The 17,987-nt window shown below is 37.9% G+C and overlaps 1 protein-coding gene and 2 long non-coding RNA genes across 4 annotated transcripts in view; 1 reads left to right on the top strand and 2 right to left on the bottom strand.

The window, feature by feature from the left end:
- The window catches only part of unc-13-4A (BAI1 associated protein 3), a 595,010-nt gene that overhangs the window by 474,760 nt on the left and 102,263 nt on the right, over positions 1 to 17,987 (top strand). For both annotated transcript variants that reach the window (XM_073987488.1, XM_073987489.1), the window contains 2 exons: positions 8,893 to 9,136; positions 17,708 to 17,876. In XM_073987488.1, coding sequence (XP_073843589.1) covers positions 8,893 to 9,136; positions 17,708 to 17,876 — 413 coding nt within the window. The remainder of the gene's footprint in view (positions 1 to 8,892; positions 9,137 to 17,707; positions 17,877 to 17,987) is intronic.
- LOC141404160 (uncharacterized) lies at positions 1,157 to 1,580 on the bottom strand. The gene is made up of 2 exons (XR_012412959.1): positions 1,279 to 1,580; positions 1,157 to 1,211 (listed from the first exon to the last, which is right to left on the bottom strand). It is a non-coding gene; the product is annotated as an uncharacterized lncRNA (long non-coding RNA).
- LOC141404161 (uncharacterized) lies at positions 3,497 to 3,920 on the bottom strand. The gene is made up of 2 exons (XR_012412960.1): positions 3,619 to 3,920; positions 3,497 to 3,551 (listed from the first exon to the last, which is right to left on the bottom strand). It is a non-coding gene; the product is annotated as an uncharacterized lncRNA (long non-coding RNA).

Genomic DNA, 17,987 nt, shown 5'->3' with positions numbered 1-17,987 from the left:
CCTGGGAAGTTTTTGCGGATTCAGAAACTACAATGTTCATAGATGAGAAAAATCCAAAAACAAAAAAAATCGCCGGAGCGCTTTTTAAATAAATCGCGGCCGAATTCACATTTTTAGGTGTTTTTTAGGTTTTGGCGATTTTGCTTGGAAACCGCAAGTCCAATCGGAATGGAGCTAAAGAAAATGTTGTAGCTGTGAAAATTCTCTACAGGATTGTCGTTTATGATTTGTTCTCTGGCTGTACCATTTTTGAGATAAAGAAACTCAGTTTACATTTTTAAGTTTTTTTCTTATGGTTTCGCGATTTTGCTTGCTTCGGCAAGTCTTATCGGCATAGGACCGGAGAAAATCTTATAGGTGTGAAAATGCTCTACAAGTCTGGCTTATGTTATTTTTCCTAGGTTGTACCATTTGTTTAGATATATAAGTTTAAGTTGGGAAATTGCAGTCATGACATTGTTTTATAAGGAGACGATACAGGATTGAATTGAATTTGAATTGTCCCAATTTCAACTTGTATATCTCAAAAGTTGTACAACCTACGAAAATATCATTAAGGTCAAACTTGTAGAGAATTTTGATAGCTACAACATTTTCTTTATTCCCATTTTGATAGGACTTGCAGTTTCCAAGCAAAATCGCAAAAACCTAAACAACCCCTAAAAATGTGAACTTGAATCGCGATTTATTTAATAAGCGCTCCGGCGATTTTTTTTGTTTTTTGATTTTTCTCATCTATGAACATTGTAGTTTCAGAATCCGCGAAAACTTCCCAGGTGTAAGCTACTTCCATTTAAATTTGATTCAAGAGCACCGTGTGGTTCCACGACAAATTCTGCAACTGTGACTAATATAAAGAATTTATTTCAAAGAGTAAAATTCAAATATAATTGATTTGAAATATTTTACTCATTAGTAACAACAAATTTATTTTTTTTAAATTTAATAACACTAAAGAAGATGTTTTTTATATATAAGAATACAGGCTACTACGGACAAGTTATTCAATCTTGACTCATTCATTTCTTCTTTAGGATAACAATATGTTGGAATATAATCATCGTTGTATTGTATGGAAGTCCCATTGTGAAAACTAACAATTGCCCCCTGCAGTTCTGTGGCACATACAAACCCCATTAAAAGGTTATCATTATGCTGAAAGACAGGCCAAAAATTTGTCTTTCCATATGGATTCCAGGGCGTCCAAAGCGCTGAAAATTCACACATTTTTTATTCCCAAATTGTTTAAAGAAATAAATTTGTAAAGTATCTACCTACCTTCCTTCCCTGTAATGAATTTATTATCTTCCATTACTACGGGATCATTTGTCATGCCAAATTTTACACATAGTGCTCTGGATTCATTATAACTGTATATTGCTTTAAAATCTATAAAATACAATAAATATTTTACAACTCCACCTCGCCAGATGTAACCGACAAAATGGAATTGGTCTTGGCGAGCGATAATGCATTTGGATAGCACGAGTATTGAAATTATGGTCAGTGCCTTCATTGTCTTAGGTCCCCAGATAGCAGCAAGTTTTAACGAAACTTTATGAAATGAGGCTGCACTACACTTGAAACTTTACTAACGTTTGACCATTTTTGTTATTAAAAAACAACAATTATAAATAATAGAGAATAATTACCACAATTGTGGTCAAATGTATTTCACTGTTGAAAGAATAAATCACAACTTCCGTAAATAAAAAACAAGTGAACAAAGGCTATAGTCGGACTATGTGATACGCTACACCACTACCCCTGTGCATAAGCTTTCCACTCGTAAACATTTCTTTTAGGGAGACACTAAAGTACCATTTATACCAAATGACTTAAGGCGAACTGAATCAAAATAATTAATATTTGATTTTATATTTGACTATTGTCGACATCTACGTGGTACTTATTGAACGCTTTGGTATTTACTTACTTAGCTGGTCCATTACAGAACATTTGTTCCATAGACCGAACTAAGAAAAGATCTCCAATTCTTTCTATTTAGTGCTTTCTGGAATACCGTGTCTTGTCAACTCTTCATCCACTTCTTTGCGCCATATATTCTTTGGCCAGGCAAATTCTGCGTGCACCGCCATGCGGTCCGAATTTATACGCCTTTTTAGAGGGCTCATCATCGCTCATTCTTATGATATGGGCTAGCCAGCGCAATCGCTGCATCTCGAAACGTTTATACAGCTCGTGGTTCATGCGAAGTCGATATTCGCCGTTAACGAAGATTGATCCGTAGATCTTTCGAAGAATTTGTCTCTCAAACACGCCAAGCTCTACCTTATCTGCTTGTGCAAGTACCCAGGCTTCGAAACTATACCTCAGCACGGGTAGTGTCAGTGTTTTGTAAAGCGTTATTTTTGTTTGACGAGTTGTGACTTTTTTTGAAGTGCTTACTTAAGCTAAAGTAGCATCTGTTGGCCAATACAATACTTCTTTTTATTTCACAACTGGTGTCGTTTGTTGTGTTTACGGCGATGCCGAGGTATACAAAGTCTTTTACTACCTCAAAAATACAGAAACCAACTTCAACAGTTGGTCCGAGCTCAATGGACGCATCGTCGCGCGACTTTTACTTCCCGCCGTTTACCGCCAGACCCACTTTAACAGATTCTTCTTTCACCTTCATAAAGGTAACGGTTACTTCTTTTACTGATCGTCCCATGATGTCTATATCATCAGCATAAGCAAGTAACATGTGGCTATTGGTGTAGATTGTGCCACTTCTTTTGACGTTTGCCTCTCGTATAAGCTTTTCTAGCTGGATGTTGAAAAGATCACACGAAAGGCTGTCTCCTTGTCTGAAACCTCTTTTTGTACAAAACTCTTCGGAGACGTTCTTTCCTATTTTAACTGAAGTTTTTGTGTCAGTAAGAGTCATTTTACAAAGCCGAATGAGCTTTGCGGGGATAACAAATTCAGACATGGCTTTGAATACCTTTGAACGTTGCAGTTTCCAAGCAAAATCGCAAAAACCTAAACAACCCCTAAAAATGTGAACTTGAATCGCGATTTATTTAATAAGCGCTCCGGCGATTTTTTTTGTTTTTTGATTTTTCTCATCTATGAACATTGTAGTTTCAGAATCCGCGAAAACTTCCCAGGTGTAAGCTACTTCCATTTAAATTTGATTCAAGAGCACCGTGTGGTTCCACGACAAATTCTGCAACTGTGACTAATATAAAGAATTTATTTCAAAGAGTAAAATTCAAATATAATTGATTTGAAATATTTTACTCATTAGTAACAACAAATTTATTTTTTTTAAATTTAATAACACTAAAGAAGATGTTTTTTATATATAAGAATACAGGCTACTACGGACAAGTTATTCAATCTTGACTCATTCATTTCTTCTTTAGGATAACAATATGTTGGAATATAATCATCGTTGTATTGTATGGAAGTCCCATTGTGAAAACTAACAATTGCCCCCTGCAGTTCTGTGGCACATACAAACCCCATTAAAAGGTTATCATTATGCTGAAAGACAGGCCAAAAATTTGTCTTTCCATATGGATTCCAGGGCGTCCAAAGCGCTGAAAATTCACACATTTTTTATTCCCAAATTGTTTAAAGAAATAAATTTGTAAAGTATCTACCTACCTTCCTTCCCTGTAATGAATTTATTATCTTCCATTACTACGGGATCATTTGTCATGCCAAATTTTACACATAGTGCTCTGGATTCATTATAACTGTATATTGCTTTAAAATCTATAAAATACAATAAATATTTTACAACTCCACCTCGCCAGATGTAACCGACAAAATGGAATTGGTCTTGGCGAGCGATAATGCATTTGGATAGCACGAGTATTGAAATTATGGTCAGTGCCTTCATTGTCTTAGGTCCCCAGATAGCAGCAAGTTTTAACGAAACTTTATGAAATGAGGCTGCACTACACTTGAAACTTTACTAACGTTTGACCATTTTTGTTATTAAAAAACAACAATTATAAATAATAGAGAATAATTACCACAATTGTGGTCAAATGTATTTCACTGTTGAAAGAATAAATCACAACTTCCGTAAATAAAAAACAAGTGAACAAAGGCTATAGTCGGACTATGTGATACGCTACACCACTACCCCTGTGCATAAGCTTTCCACTCGTAAACATTTCTTTTAGGGAGACACTAAAGTACCATTTATACCAAATGACTTAAGGCGAACTGAATCAAAATAATTAATATTTGATTTTATATTTGACTATTGTCGACATCTACGTGGTACTTATTGAACGCTTTGGTATTTACTTACTTAGCTGGTCCATTACAGAACATTTGTTCCATAGACCGAACTAAGAAAAGATCTCCAATTCTTTCTATTTAGTGCTTTCTGGAATACCGTGTCTTGTCAACTCTTCATCCACTTCTTTGCGCCATATATTCTTTGGCCAGGCAAATTCTGCGTGCACCGCCATGCGGTCCGAATTTATACGCCTTTTTAGAGGGCTCATCATCGCTCATTCTTATGATATGGGCTAGCCAGCGCAATCGCTGCATCTCGAAACGTTTATACAGCTCGTGGTTCATGCGAAGTCGATATTCGCCGTTAACGAAGATTGATCCGTAGATCTTTCGAAGAATTTGTCTCTCAAACACGCCAAGCTCTACCTTATCTGCTTGTGCAAGTACCCAGGCTTCGAAACTATACCTCAGCACGGGTAGTGTCAGTGTTTTGTAAAGCGTTATTTTTGTTTGACGAGTTGTGACTTTTTTTGAAGTGCTTACTTAAGCTAAAGTAGCATCTGTTGGCCAATACAATACTTCTTTTTATTTCACAACTGGTGTCGTTTGTTGTGTTTACGGCGATGCCGAGGTATACAAAGTCTTTTACTACCTCAAAAATACAGAAACCAACTTCAACAGTTGGTCCGAGCTCAATGGACGCATCGTCGCGCGACTTTTACTTCCCGCCGTTTACCGCCAGACCCACTTTAACAGATTCTTCTTTCACCTTCATAAAGGTAACGGTTACTTCTTTTACTGATCGTCCCATGATGTCTATATCATCAGCATAAGCAAGTAACATGTGGCTATTGGTGTAGATTGTGCCACTTCTTTTGACGTTTGCCTCTCGTATAAGCTTTTCTAGCTGGATGTTGAAAAGATCACACGAAAGGCTGTCTCCTTGTCTGAAACCTCTTTTTGTACAAAACTCTTCGGAGACGTTCTTTCCTATTTTAACTGAAGTTTTTGTGTCAGTAAGAGTCATTTTACAAAGCCGAATGAGCTTTGCGGGGATAACAAATTCAGACATGGCTTTGAATACCTTTGAACGTAGTGGGCTGCTTTAAAATCGACAAAAAAGTGGTAGGTGTCGATCTGCATATCTTAGGTCTTCTCCAGTATTTGCCACAGGGTAAATATCTGGTCGATGGCGGACATGCCAGGTCTAAAGCCGCATTGGTAAGGTCCAATTATTTCGTTGACCATGGGCTTTAAACACACAATATTCCTGACACTATTTTGTAGGCGATATGGAGAAGACTTATGTCCCTATAGTTGGAGCATAAAGTCTTATCTCCTTTCTTATGGACGGGACACAAGATGCTTAGGTTCCAATCGTCGGGTACGCGTTCTTCCTGCCAGATGGAGCTAACTAGCTGATGCAGGACCAATTATTTTGTTGACCATGGGCTTTAGTCATACAATACCCTGACACTATCTTGTAGGCGACTTATGCCCCTATAGTTGGAGCATGAAGTCTTATCTCCTTTCTTATGGGTGGGACAAAGGATGCTCAGGTTCCAATCGTCGGGTACGCGTTCTTCCTGCCAGATGGAGCTAACTAGCTGATCCATACACCTTATCAGCGTGTCGTCTCCGGTTTTGAACATCTCGGCTGGTAAGTCATCGGCTCCTACTGCCTTATTATTCTTCAGCCGGTTTATTGCTGTCTTTACCTCATCTTGCCTGGGCGGTATACATTCAATACCATCGTCTGGAATTGGATCTGTGGTATCTTCGTCGTCTTCGCTGCTATTGAATACCATCAAGTTTGAAAAAATATGTTTTCCATATCCTGAGCACACTCTCTGTATCAGTTACCAAATTACCTTGCTGGTCTCTGGTCAATGCCAAAGCCATTAGTTTGATGTTTCACTCTTTGGTAGAATTTTCGGACTTCATTCTGCCTCCTATACATCTCGATTTGTTCACACTCCCGCTTTTCCATCGCTCTCTTTTTACTGTGGAAAAGACGTTTCTCCTTTCTCCTTTTCTCACGATACCTCTCTCGTACGCTACGCCTTGTTACTGATTGTAAAATAGCCATATATGCCGCATTTTTCTCTTCGGTAGCAGCACGACACTCCTGGTCATACCATGGATTCCTTGGTGGAGGTCTCTGGTATCCAAGTACTGATTTTACGGCTGTTTGCATGGAGTGGACAATGTTTGGCCATTGTCCTGATATGTTATCGGGACGAGTAGTGCTTTCATTAAGCAATTGGGCCAGTTGAGTGGAATATGCTGTGGCTATCTGTTGTGATTGCAGCTTACCGATGTCCAACTTCCGTGTTGTTTCTGTTCGCACTTTGTTTGCAACGTTTAATCTGGTACGTACCTTTGCTGCAACAAGGTAGTGATATTGCACCTCGAAAGATCGTACATCCAACACGCTCGATGCATGTCTTCCATCTATCACAACGTGATCAATTTGATTTCCTGTTCTTTGATCTGGAGACAGCCAGGTGCCCTTATGAATATCGAGATGCTTAAATCTGGTACTGCTAACCATCATGTTTTTTGCAGCTGCAAAGTCTATCAGCCTCATACCATTGTCAGATGTTTCACTGTGGAGACTGAATTTTCCGACTGTTGGGCCAAAGATATTCTCCTTTCCAATTTTGGCATTAAAATCGCCTAGTATAATTTTAATGTCTCTTCTAAGCGCTCGAAAAACATATCTTTGGTCTGTTCGTCCTTGTCTTCAGTGGGAGCATGAGCGCACATAAAGCTGATGTTAAAGAATTTTGCTTTTAAACGAATTGCAGCGAGTCTTTCATTCACTGGGGTGAAGCTGGACACCAGATGTTTTAACCTCCGACCAACTACAAATCCGCAACCAAACTCATGCTTTGTGTCATGACAGCTATAATACAGTGCGTCACCTTTAGATGTTGTTGTGACGTCTTTCCATCGTATTTCCTGTATGCCAATGCGTAAACTGCACCTTCTCTATAAAGAGTGCGAACATTCCAGGTGCATATTCGCAGATCATTGTCCTTAAAACGTTTGCGGTGTTCGTCAACGTTAGAGGGGTTTGTTTTTCTTTCCTTTCGTTTTTTCATAGTAGGCTGCTTTTTTATAGGGGAGGGTTACCAACCCGGCATTTCACCAATTTTGGAAAAGCAATTGGTGACATTTTAAAGCTCAGAATGTCTTCATTGTTGAAGGGTATCCAACCAACCCTAAAATACTCGTCAGAACAATTCAAATAAATAAATGGGAAAGTGGGATGTGCGTCAATCTATTTTGCATCATACGAGGGCTGAACAATAACTATTTGGTCTAACAATGAAAACGCGAATATTTACCATCAAAAATAGTTTTATTGTTTTCTTAAGTAGTCTCCAGCATGATTTACATGCTTTTTCATGTGCTCAAACCTATTGTTGAATCCCTTTTTCCACTCAGATTTAAACACCTCCAAAACATGGTTTTGGCAGCTTTTATAGCATCTTCTGGCTACGAAAATCGCTGACCATGCTATTTTTTCTTGATATGCTGGAATAAGATAAAGTTTTTGGGTCCCCGGTCAGGGCTGCACGGCAAATGACCCATCAATTCAACGTTTTATCCGGACATACAGATGATGGTTTGAATCGATGTTTGAGAGCTCACTTTGTTATGATGCAGAATGTTCGTCTTCTCTTGTACATATTTCAAATTTCTCAGAAGACTTCAAAATACTCAACAAGTTAACGAGAGAGAGCATCGTCTAAAAAGGTGTATTTTTGAACTAATAATAGAAAGTTTCAATCCACAACAGTGTGTCTACTGAAAACAAAAACAATAACAATATATATTTAAAACTACAACAAAGGCTTTGTAAAAATTCTAGATTATGGTAGTTCCTACCATCGGCATTGTTAATGATTTTTACAATATTGCGGAATTTCGAAAGTTGTTTTTGTATTTTATGTTTGCAGCAAAATATGGTATTTTTGGATTTGCAATACAATGCTTGAACAAAACAGATAAAATTTTGGAACAAAAATGTATACGTACATATTTGTTAGACATTTTTCAGGTGCATAAACAGCTTGAATTTTATTAAAACAAGTTGAGAACTACCAATTGTTTTTAATTCTGTCCTAATTTCCGTGAAAATTTCCAACTTTTTCACTAAAGTCATGGGATCTCAGTAAACATACAGTATATAGGAAGCCTTAAATTAACAATGTTCCTCGATATAATGAATAGGGTTTTTATAAGATTTTTTCTAATAATCAGAATTCAAACCGCCATAACTTTATCCGCAATTTCCAAAATTAGTATCTCCAACAGATTTGAGAATGGACATTTTTTCTCAATCCAAGTGCCAAAAATCATTCATGTAGCGTTAGAAAAAATTTTAATTTTTTCAAATGGAATACTAAACAATTTTGACTTTAGCATAAATGCTGAGGGTATAATATGCTTTACCGCAATAAAACCCAATATTAGCGCTCTTTACTTTTCCTTATGATGATGGGTTGGAAAAAAACCTTGGCACGGCCAAACCTGTCTCTCATGTTCTATATTTCATGACATTAACATTAATTAGTAACGATAATTACAATAAAACTTGTTATTATATACAATACCCCATACCCCTTCGAACATCAATATCACAATGTTTTCGTTTCTTCTTTTTTCTTTTTACAGCGTTCAAGAAACCGATGGCTCATATTTCGAAAATTTCACCTCATTGGGATGGAAACGAGAGAATCGCCGTATGTCGGCAACACGTGCTGCTGAGGCACGTGCCGAAGCACTTCATGAACAAGAACGTGAAACACCAAAAATTGCTGAAGATTCGATCGAAAGTCAAGAACAGAAGGAAAAACTTTATGTGGAGGTATTAAATACTATAGCCAATACCGTAGGTGCGACAGCACCTGGAGGCCAGGTAAGCAAGTAAACTAACTACCCACACACACACACAAGAAAAAGGTGCAAAGAAAAATCCAAGTTAATAAAGAATTGTTCATAAAACAAGAACAGTTTATAACGTATATTAAAAGTAAACATTATTATGGTTGCCATCAGGGATAGCAATGTGATAAGGTTGTGTGTGTACAATGTCAACAAGAATCTTCCATATAAGCTGTATCCTTGAGCAATCACCTTCTTTATTTTCCGCATCTTCAATCGAAAACTAATTATTATTACATGTTTATTTTTCTGGTGTTGAAGGCAATAAGTATGGCCATGCCATCATCATCATCATCAGTGTCAGTTGCCTGGTAATGGAGACTAAGGAAAATTATTTTCCTTTTTTTATAGAAATTACATGAACTGAAGATGCGATTCATTGTCAATATCGATAGTAAAATACACGAGTGAGAAAAAGAAATTATGACAAAATTACCAATTGGAAATCACTAATTAGATTCATACCCATGACCTGTACATACAGTTGTTGCTGTAGCCACATATACCGAGATTAAAAAAGAACCATAAAAAATTGAAAGTCAGATGACTGGGTTTAGTTTAGCAGTTACACATTTGCAGCGTATCGTGCAGTTCCACCCCACATGCAGGTCATGTGCTGGGTATCGCACTGGCAATTCGGGTCCAATACAAGTTGAGGCGTCTGCACCGTTCAAATCTTTCTTTATTCAGCTTAAATCACTCATGTTTGCCTTGGTAGCTGGCATTCTTCTGTTGCGATTGAAAGACGGGTGGGGAAATTGCTAATGATTGGTAGTCTCCGAGTACGATTTTCATACTACACTTCTGAACTGGTTGTGGAACTTCATTAAAGTGAATGCTATCCAACCCTGTCTGACAGGTTCGTCGATCTAGAAGTTATCGTGAGTGCCTCAGGTCATGAATATCTCCCAAAACGTGCTTGTGTGGGGAAAGCCTGACTACAAAACTGTGACAGGAATACTATGGCGATAGCACACAATTAGGTTCTACATTAACAACATATTTTTGTGCTGATTCACAGATAAAATCTTAGCCTTCCTTATGAAGATAAACAGTAGGTCCCATATCATTGAGTATATGAATCGGGGCGCATTCTTTGCTATTAGAGAAGTCTCCATTATCCCTTCTGGGATGCTTGTGAAACAATTATAGTTATCCCAGGATCTGAGAGACTGTGCAGCTCTCTGAAGCGGTGATTGGTAGAACACTTACCAGACGGCTTTTCCAAGGTTCAAATGAACTATATTGGCACAACTCGATCTGGTAAAAAATGTGATTATAAGAAAATGGTCCGAGAAAAGCGAAGGCACTTCATTTAACAGACCGGGTGCTACAATGGTGATGTTTGGCGAGCTGTGGCAATCATATAATATCCTCGTTAGAGTGTCTCGTTTAGCGTTTGTAATGTGAAGCTACCAATTCATCCGACCAGCGTACATAACGAGCGTTGAAGTCCCTTAAAACCAGACGGTAATTGTCCTCCGAAAGCAAAACTAATATCAGACATATAATGCAATATACAACCGTTGTTGTTGTTGTTGTAGCAGCATAGAAACCTACGTAGGTTTGATGATACAGCCCCAATCAGTCCCACCGTGATTTTCAATCCAAACTTGTCTAGTGAAAAATGTGATCTGGCTCTACGTTAGAAGATTGCCTTGGATATTCTGCATCCATTTTCCTTTCGACGACATATCTCAACCCTACACTGATATTAATACAAGATAATAACAGTTATCGTAATTCCAAATCTCAAGACTCCAGCTGTATGCGTTCGTGCAATTTCAAATTGTACCAAACTTAGTTCCATTTCGTATTCATCGTACCCATATGTAAGATTTTCGAAAACTACCTAAAAAAAATAAAAATTTAAAATTAAACATAAACAACGTCTTTTCACTGACCTTTAGCCGAAATATACATCACATATAAATTACAGTATAACAGGTCAAAAATAAATAACAACAACATTAATTCCACATTTCAGGATTCCACCTCTATCCGTTAACCCCAAATCCATATTTAGTACCATTTAGTACTTCTCTTGCCCATAAGTACGAATTTCCAAAACATCCTCAAACCCACACTCCCGAACAGTAATCTTAATACCAAATTTCAAGTTTCCAGCTCTAATCATTTACTCAAATCCAATTTGTACCAAATTTAGTACCGTTTAGTACTTCTGGTACACATAAGTACGAACTTCCATATTTAGTACCTTTTAGTATTTTTCTTACTTTTCTAGGACGGCTTTCCAAAAACCCCTTTACACAAACACAAATTGTACAAAATTCTCTAACATTTAGTACTTTTCATAGTATGTATTTACAAAGTCATCTATCTGCATGTCGGGTTAGCACACACACAAACAGTGACTCTACACCCGTTACCAAATTTAGAACGATTTAGTACTTTTCGTATATGTATGGTATGCACGTACTTCTTAAACCACCTCCATATACGCTACACACCAACACTCACCCTAACAACCACATATATCAATCCTACACTGACATTAATACCAAATAATAACAGTAAAATTAATTCGAAATTTTTAGGATTTCACCTCTATCCATTCTCCCAATAACAAATTGTACTTAGTGCCATTAAGTTCTCTTCGTACGATTCTCCAAAACTGCCTCAATCCTGCACTTCAACAGTAACCTTAACTCCAAATAACAGGATTCCAGCGCTATTCGTGCACTCAAATCAAAATTGTACTATTTAGTACCAGTTGGTAAAATTCGTGCCCATATGTACGAATTTCACAAACTTCCTCCATGTCTCAATCCCACACTCCAACAGTAGTTTTACCAAATCCAAGGATTCCAGCTCTATCCGTTTACCCAAATCCAAATTGTACTAAATTTAGTACCATTTATAGTACACTCATAGTTTACAAAAACCCTTTCCTCACCCTCAGTCCAAATTTGAAGAATCAAGCTTTATCCGCTCACCCAAACCCAAATTGTACTAAATTCAGTACCATTTAGTACTGTTCGTACACATAAGTACGAATTTCGAAACATACCTCAATCCTCCACTCCAACAGTAATCTTAATTCAAAATTTCAGGATTCCAGCTCAATCCGTTCTTCCAAATCCAAATTGTACCAAATTTAGTACCATTTTGTACTCCTTTTTCCCATAAGCACGAATTTCCAAAACTACCATTCATTCATTCATTCATTCATTCCTATTCTCCAACAGTAATTGTAATATCAAATTTCAGGATTCCAGCTCCATATGTTAACCCAAATCTCAACTACACTCCAGCTCCATCCATTTTCCGAAATCAGAATTGTACCAAATTTAGTACCATTTAGTACGTTTCGTACACATAAACACGAATTTCCAAAACCACCTCAATTCTACTCTCCAACAGTAATCTTAATCCAAATTTCAGAATTCCAACTGTTCCTGTTCGTACAAATCCAAATTGTACCAAATTTAATACTATTTAGTACTTTTACCACCTATAAGTACGAATTTCCAAACTTATCTCAATCTTACACTCCAATAGTAATCTTAATTCCAAAGTTGAAGATTCCAGCTCTTTTCGTGCACCCAAATCCCCATTGTACAAAATTTAGTACCATTTAGTACTTTTCATACACATAAGTACGAATTTCCGAAACTTACCCATTCCTACACTCCAACTGTAATCTCAATTCCAAAATTTCAGGTTTCCAGCTCGATCCGTTCACCCAAATCCCTATTGTACCAAATTTAGTACCACTCAGTACTTTTGTACCCACAAGTACGAATTTAGTACTTTTCGTTGCCATAAGTACGAATTTCCAAAAGTATCCCAATCTCACACTCCAATAGTAATCTTAATTCCAAATTTCACTATTCCAGCTCTATCCGATCACTTAAATTCATATTGTACCAAATTTGTTACCATTTAGTACTTTTCGTACCCAAAAGTACGAATTTCCAAAATACCTCTATCCTACACTCCGACGGTAATCCTAATTCTAAATTTCAGGATTCCAGCTCCATCCGTTCCCCCAAATCCAAATTGTACCTTATTTGGTACTTTAGAGAACCTTTCGTACTCATATGTACGAATTTCGAAAACTACCTCCATATTTTAAACCTACACTCCAACAGTAATAGTAATTCCAAATTTCAGAATTTTAACTTTATCGGTTAGCCGAAATTCAAATTGTACCAAATTTAGTACCATTTAGTACTATTCGTACACATTTTCAAAACTACCTCCTTATATCAACTCATCTTCTAAACCTTGATTATACCCTCAGCATTTATGCTAACGAGGGTATATACACTTTCATACGGGCAAAATGTGCCTCATCGAAATAATGGGTTTAGACCCCAAGTATGTTTGGACGAAATGTGTTTCAGACAATTTGGAGTCGATTGAGCAATGTCCGTCCGTCTGTCTGTCTGTCTGGCTGGCTGGAGCGCACCATAACTCTCGAACGGATGAACCGATTCGGTTCAACTTTTGGCTTTCGTAATATTTTGCCCAAACTTAGTTTAAGTTCGAAGATGGGCTATATCGGTCCACTCCTTCCGTTACCTCCCCCACAAAAGTTCGAAAATGTTCGGAAAATTTGTGCGCACGATAAATCTTAAAGGGAGTAACCGATTTGGTCCCTATTTTGCCCATCGTGAAATGTGTACCAGATAAGGTTTCAATATGGACTCAATCGGTCCACTCCTTCGAGTACCTCCCACACAAAATTTTGGAAAAGTTCAGTTTAGGGCCATCTCTCGAATCGCTTTGATTTTTGATGTAGCAACTTTTATTCACCGCCCCCATACGGCTGTACAAGTTTCATCAGGGGCAAGTCCATACTTACTGAGAAAATAGCCTGAAAGTTTCAAAAAACCCCTATGACACCGTGTGAGGTGGTTGGAGCGAAAGATAATTCTCGAACGGATCTGCCGAGTCGGTCCAAAATTTGGCCTTAGTAATATTTTGTCCAAACATAGCTTAAGATCGAAGATAAGCCATATCGGTCCAATCTTTCAGGTACCTCCCCCACAAAAGTTCAAGAATGTTCGGAAAAATTGTTCGTACGGTAACTCTTGAAGGGAGTGACCAATTCGGTCCATACTTTACACATCCTAATATATCTACCAGATATAGATCAAGTTCAAATATGGACTATATTTGTCTACTTCATCCGGTACCCCCCATACAAAATTTCGGATAAGTCACTTTAAGACCTGATATCGAATCACTCTGATTTTTGTTGAAGCAACTTGCATTTGCTGCCTCATTTATGATGGTAAACGTTTTTTAAGGGGCAAGTCCATACTTCTTGAGCACACCGCCAGAAGTCGGTTCAAACGCCCAAAATTTTTAAAACCCCCTAAATCCATACGTTTTTTTTGGGAAAAAAATTGTTTCAATATACACAGGCTGAGGGTATATCTCTACTTTTTTACTCGTTTTCTTTCCAAATTTCACGATTTTAGCTCTATCCGTTCACGTAATACCAAATGGTACTAAATTTAGTAACTTTTAGTACTTTTCGTACCGTCCTAGTTCGAATTTCCAAAAATCCAGCCTTATCTGACACCTTGGGACCAAGAGTGACATTCCCTCAAAATTTCAAGATTCTAGCTCCAGCCGTTTAGCCTGGGCCTCGCTTATGATTCAGTCAGTCAGTCAGTGAGTCATCATTACTGAACTCTTTTATAAGTATAGATGACCTGGAATCCGGCAATGTATAAAGATACTGCATAGGTATATCCTGCAGAGCCCTTCTACAATAATGGGTTCATGGCCAATGGTAATTGTCCTTCCCTGAAAATACTCTTATCTTTTCTCCTCTAATCCCTCAAAGCTTGGGGTTGCTAGTGACTGCAAGGTTGATGTCTTCAGAAGCCTCACGAAACTCATGATCGTACTATGGATTTTAGGCGGTTGTTTTTGGTACCCCAGTATTTTGCGGCACTTTGAAGAGTTGGCTTTGCCATTGCTCTTCCAGATTATAGGGACAAGGAGTGTCGTTTTCCTGCATGTGGATCAGTTGAGCGGAGTAGGCTTACGTAATTTGTTGTATTTGCTGATTTTCGACATCTAACTTATGTCCTGTGTTACATCGTACCTTCACTACAAGAGAAAGATAAGTGTGTACTTTGGCTGCTACAAGGAAGTGGTACGTATCGATATTCGCTCTTCGTCGATCGTAAGAGTGTCTTGCGTCTATCACAACATGGTATATCTGGATTCTGGTTTTTTTTTTCCACCTGGGAACATCGAAGTGACCTTATGTATGCCGAGGTGCAGAAACCGGGTGCTGCTTACTACCACGATAAGCCTCGTCCGTTGTCAGATGTTGCCTCATGAAAAAATTACTTTCCAAGATATATTCCGTCGCACTTTTAGCATTAAAGTCGCCTATAACAACCTAAATGTTATGACCAGGGCAGGGGTCATATGCTCTCTCTAGACCACTGCCGACCAAGAAGTGCACACACAATTCTCAATATTGGCAACTTTTGACAGTGTGTTAGTAAGGTTGTAAGCACGCATGCTGCAAAACAAAAACAAATCAAAACATTTGCTCTCGTTTGTGTGCTCTTTCGTTGCGTTCGGGCCGTGTGTGTGTGAATTACCGAAAAACTTCGTAACTTCAAAAATACCAAAGAACGGCATTGCTCTAGACGCACGTAGAACTGCATGTACTCCGTTAGGAGCCCGAACATGCAAATTTGCAGATCATGGTACTTAAAGCTTTGAGAATGGGGGATAGAATAATCAATTTCCAATGCTTTGGTCAAATAGCTGGCAACTAGCAACTAACTGAGTCATACACTTTCAGCATGTAGTCACAGTTCTTTACCAGTTCGCTGGGCAAGCCATAGGCTTCTACTGTCATTTTATTATTCAGCCGGCTTAGCGTTATTGTGGCTGGTAGGTATTCCATCTTCTGTCTCTTATTCGTCATCGCTCTTATTTGTTCGATTATTTTTTCTTTCCATTGGCCACATTTTACAATTCTTGGCGTGTGCTTCTGCCTTATGAAAACATCTCTATAGAGTAGTTTATAGACTTTCTGCGACTGGTAAGGGTCCAGCATAAAATTGCCATTAAATTCATATTATACCCTCCACCATATGGAGGGTATAATTACATTTGTCATTCCGTTTGTAACACATCGAAATATTCGTCGGAGACCCTATAAAGTATACATATTATTGATCAGTATAAAATTCTATGTCGATTTAAACATGTCCGTCTGTCCGTCCGTCCGTCTGTCTGTTGAAATCAAGATACAGCTCGCAATTTTAAAGATAGAGAGTCAATATTTGGTACAGAAGTTTTTATTACTTGCAGGATGGTTGGTATTGAAAATGGTATATATCGGTCCACGTTTTGATATAGCCCTCAAGAACGGTACCTCCCGATTTTCGGCATTTTTAAGGTTTTAGCTTCATTATCCAACCAAAATGGCTGAAATTTGGTACGTAGTCTTATTTAGGGGTATACAGCTTTTCCCAGGATTTTGACGGTATCGGTCCATGCCTTCATATAGCCCCCAGAGAACGGTACCTCCCGATTTTCGGTATTTTGAAGGTTTTAGCTTTATTATCACACCGAAATGGCTGAAATTTGGTAATTAGTCTACGTTGGTGGTATATAACTTTCCCCAAAACTTTGTCGGTATCGGTCCATGCCTTCATATAGCCCCCAGAGAATGGTACCTCCCGATTTTCGGTATTTTGAACGTTGTGGTCTCAATATTCCACCGAAATGGCTGAAATTTGGTATTTAGACTTCGTTGGGAGTACACAAACTTTGCCTTTTAATTTGTCGGGATAGGTCCACGCCTTCATATAGCCCCCATGGAAAGGTACCTCCCGATTTTCCGTATTTCGAAGGTTGTGGCTTCAATATTCCACCAAAATGGCTGAAATTTGGTATTTAGTCTTCAATGTGATATACAACTGTTCGCCAGAAATTTGTCTGTACAGGTCCACGCTTTCATATTGCCCCATTTCCGACTAAAATTCGTCGGTATAGGTCCACGTTTCGATATAGCCCCTTAGAACGGTACCTCACGATTTTCGTAATACTGAAGATTGTGACGTCAATATCCCACCGAAATGGCTGAAATTCGTTATTTAGTCTTCCAAGAGTTATAAAATATTCCAGAAGAGTATTATCAGTATAGGTCCACGTCTTCCTATATCTCCATAGAAGCACACTTCTTGATTTTCCGTATTTTTTAAATTTGGTATTTAGTCTTCTTTGAGTCTAAAAACTTTCCGTCAGAAATTTGTCGGTATAGATCGACGTTTTGAAATAGCCCCCTTAGAACGGTGCCTCACATTGTTTCACAGAAATTGCTAAAATTTAGTATTAAGTCTTCTTCATACACGAAAGGAAACTAATTATTCCATTTTACTTCAATACAACTTGTGGCGGAGGGTATAATAAGTTCGGCGCAGCCGAACTTTACGCCGTTCTTACTTGTTTTATATTATTTTCACTCAACAGATACCCACAATGATGCGGCAATTTATTTATCAATTGTTTTCCCCCTTTTTTTAATTTACAGTTTACCCACTACAAAGATGAAATGTATTTACATGCTCAAAGGGCTTTTGGCATGAGTCCAGATCGTCATTATCGACTGTTGCATGCAACAGCTGAGGATAAGCCCAAAGTTATCGTGCTTTCTGTGGTAGTTATTGAGGCGGAAGGCCTCGAAGCCAAAGATGCCAATGGTAAGTGAGAATTGAAAAACAGAAAAAACAATAACAACAACATTAAAAAATAAATATTAATTACATATACACACATCATAGCTGGGTATTTTGTTTTTACTGAACTGATAA

The sequence above is a fragment of the Musca autumnalis genome, unplaced genomic scaffold, assembly GCF_047663935.1.
Source record: "Musca autumnalis isolate F117 unplaced genomic scaffold, ASM4766393v1 scaffold_4, whole genome shotgun sequence".
In the NCBI taxonomy this organism is placed as follows: Eukaryota; Metazoa; Arthropoda; class Insecta; order Diptera; family Muscidae; genus Musca; species Musca autumnalis.
The sequence above is the reverse complement of the archived record's forward strand: the minus strand, read 5'-3'. Positions and strand labels throughout refer to the sequence as shown.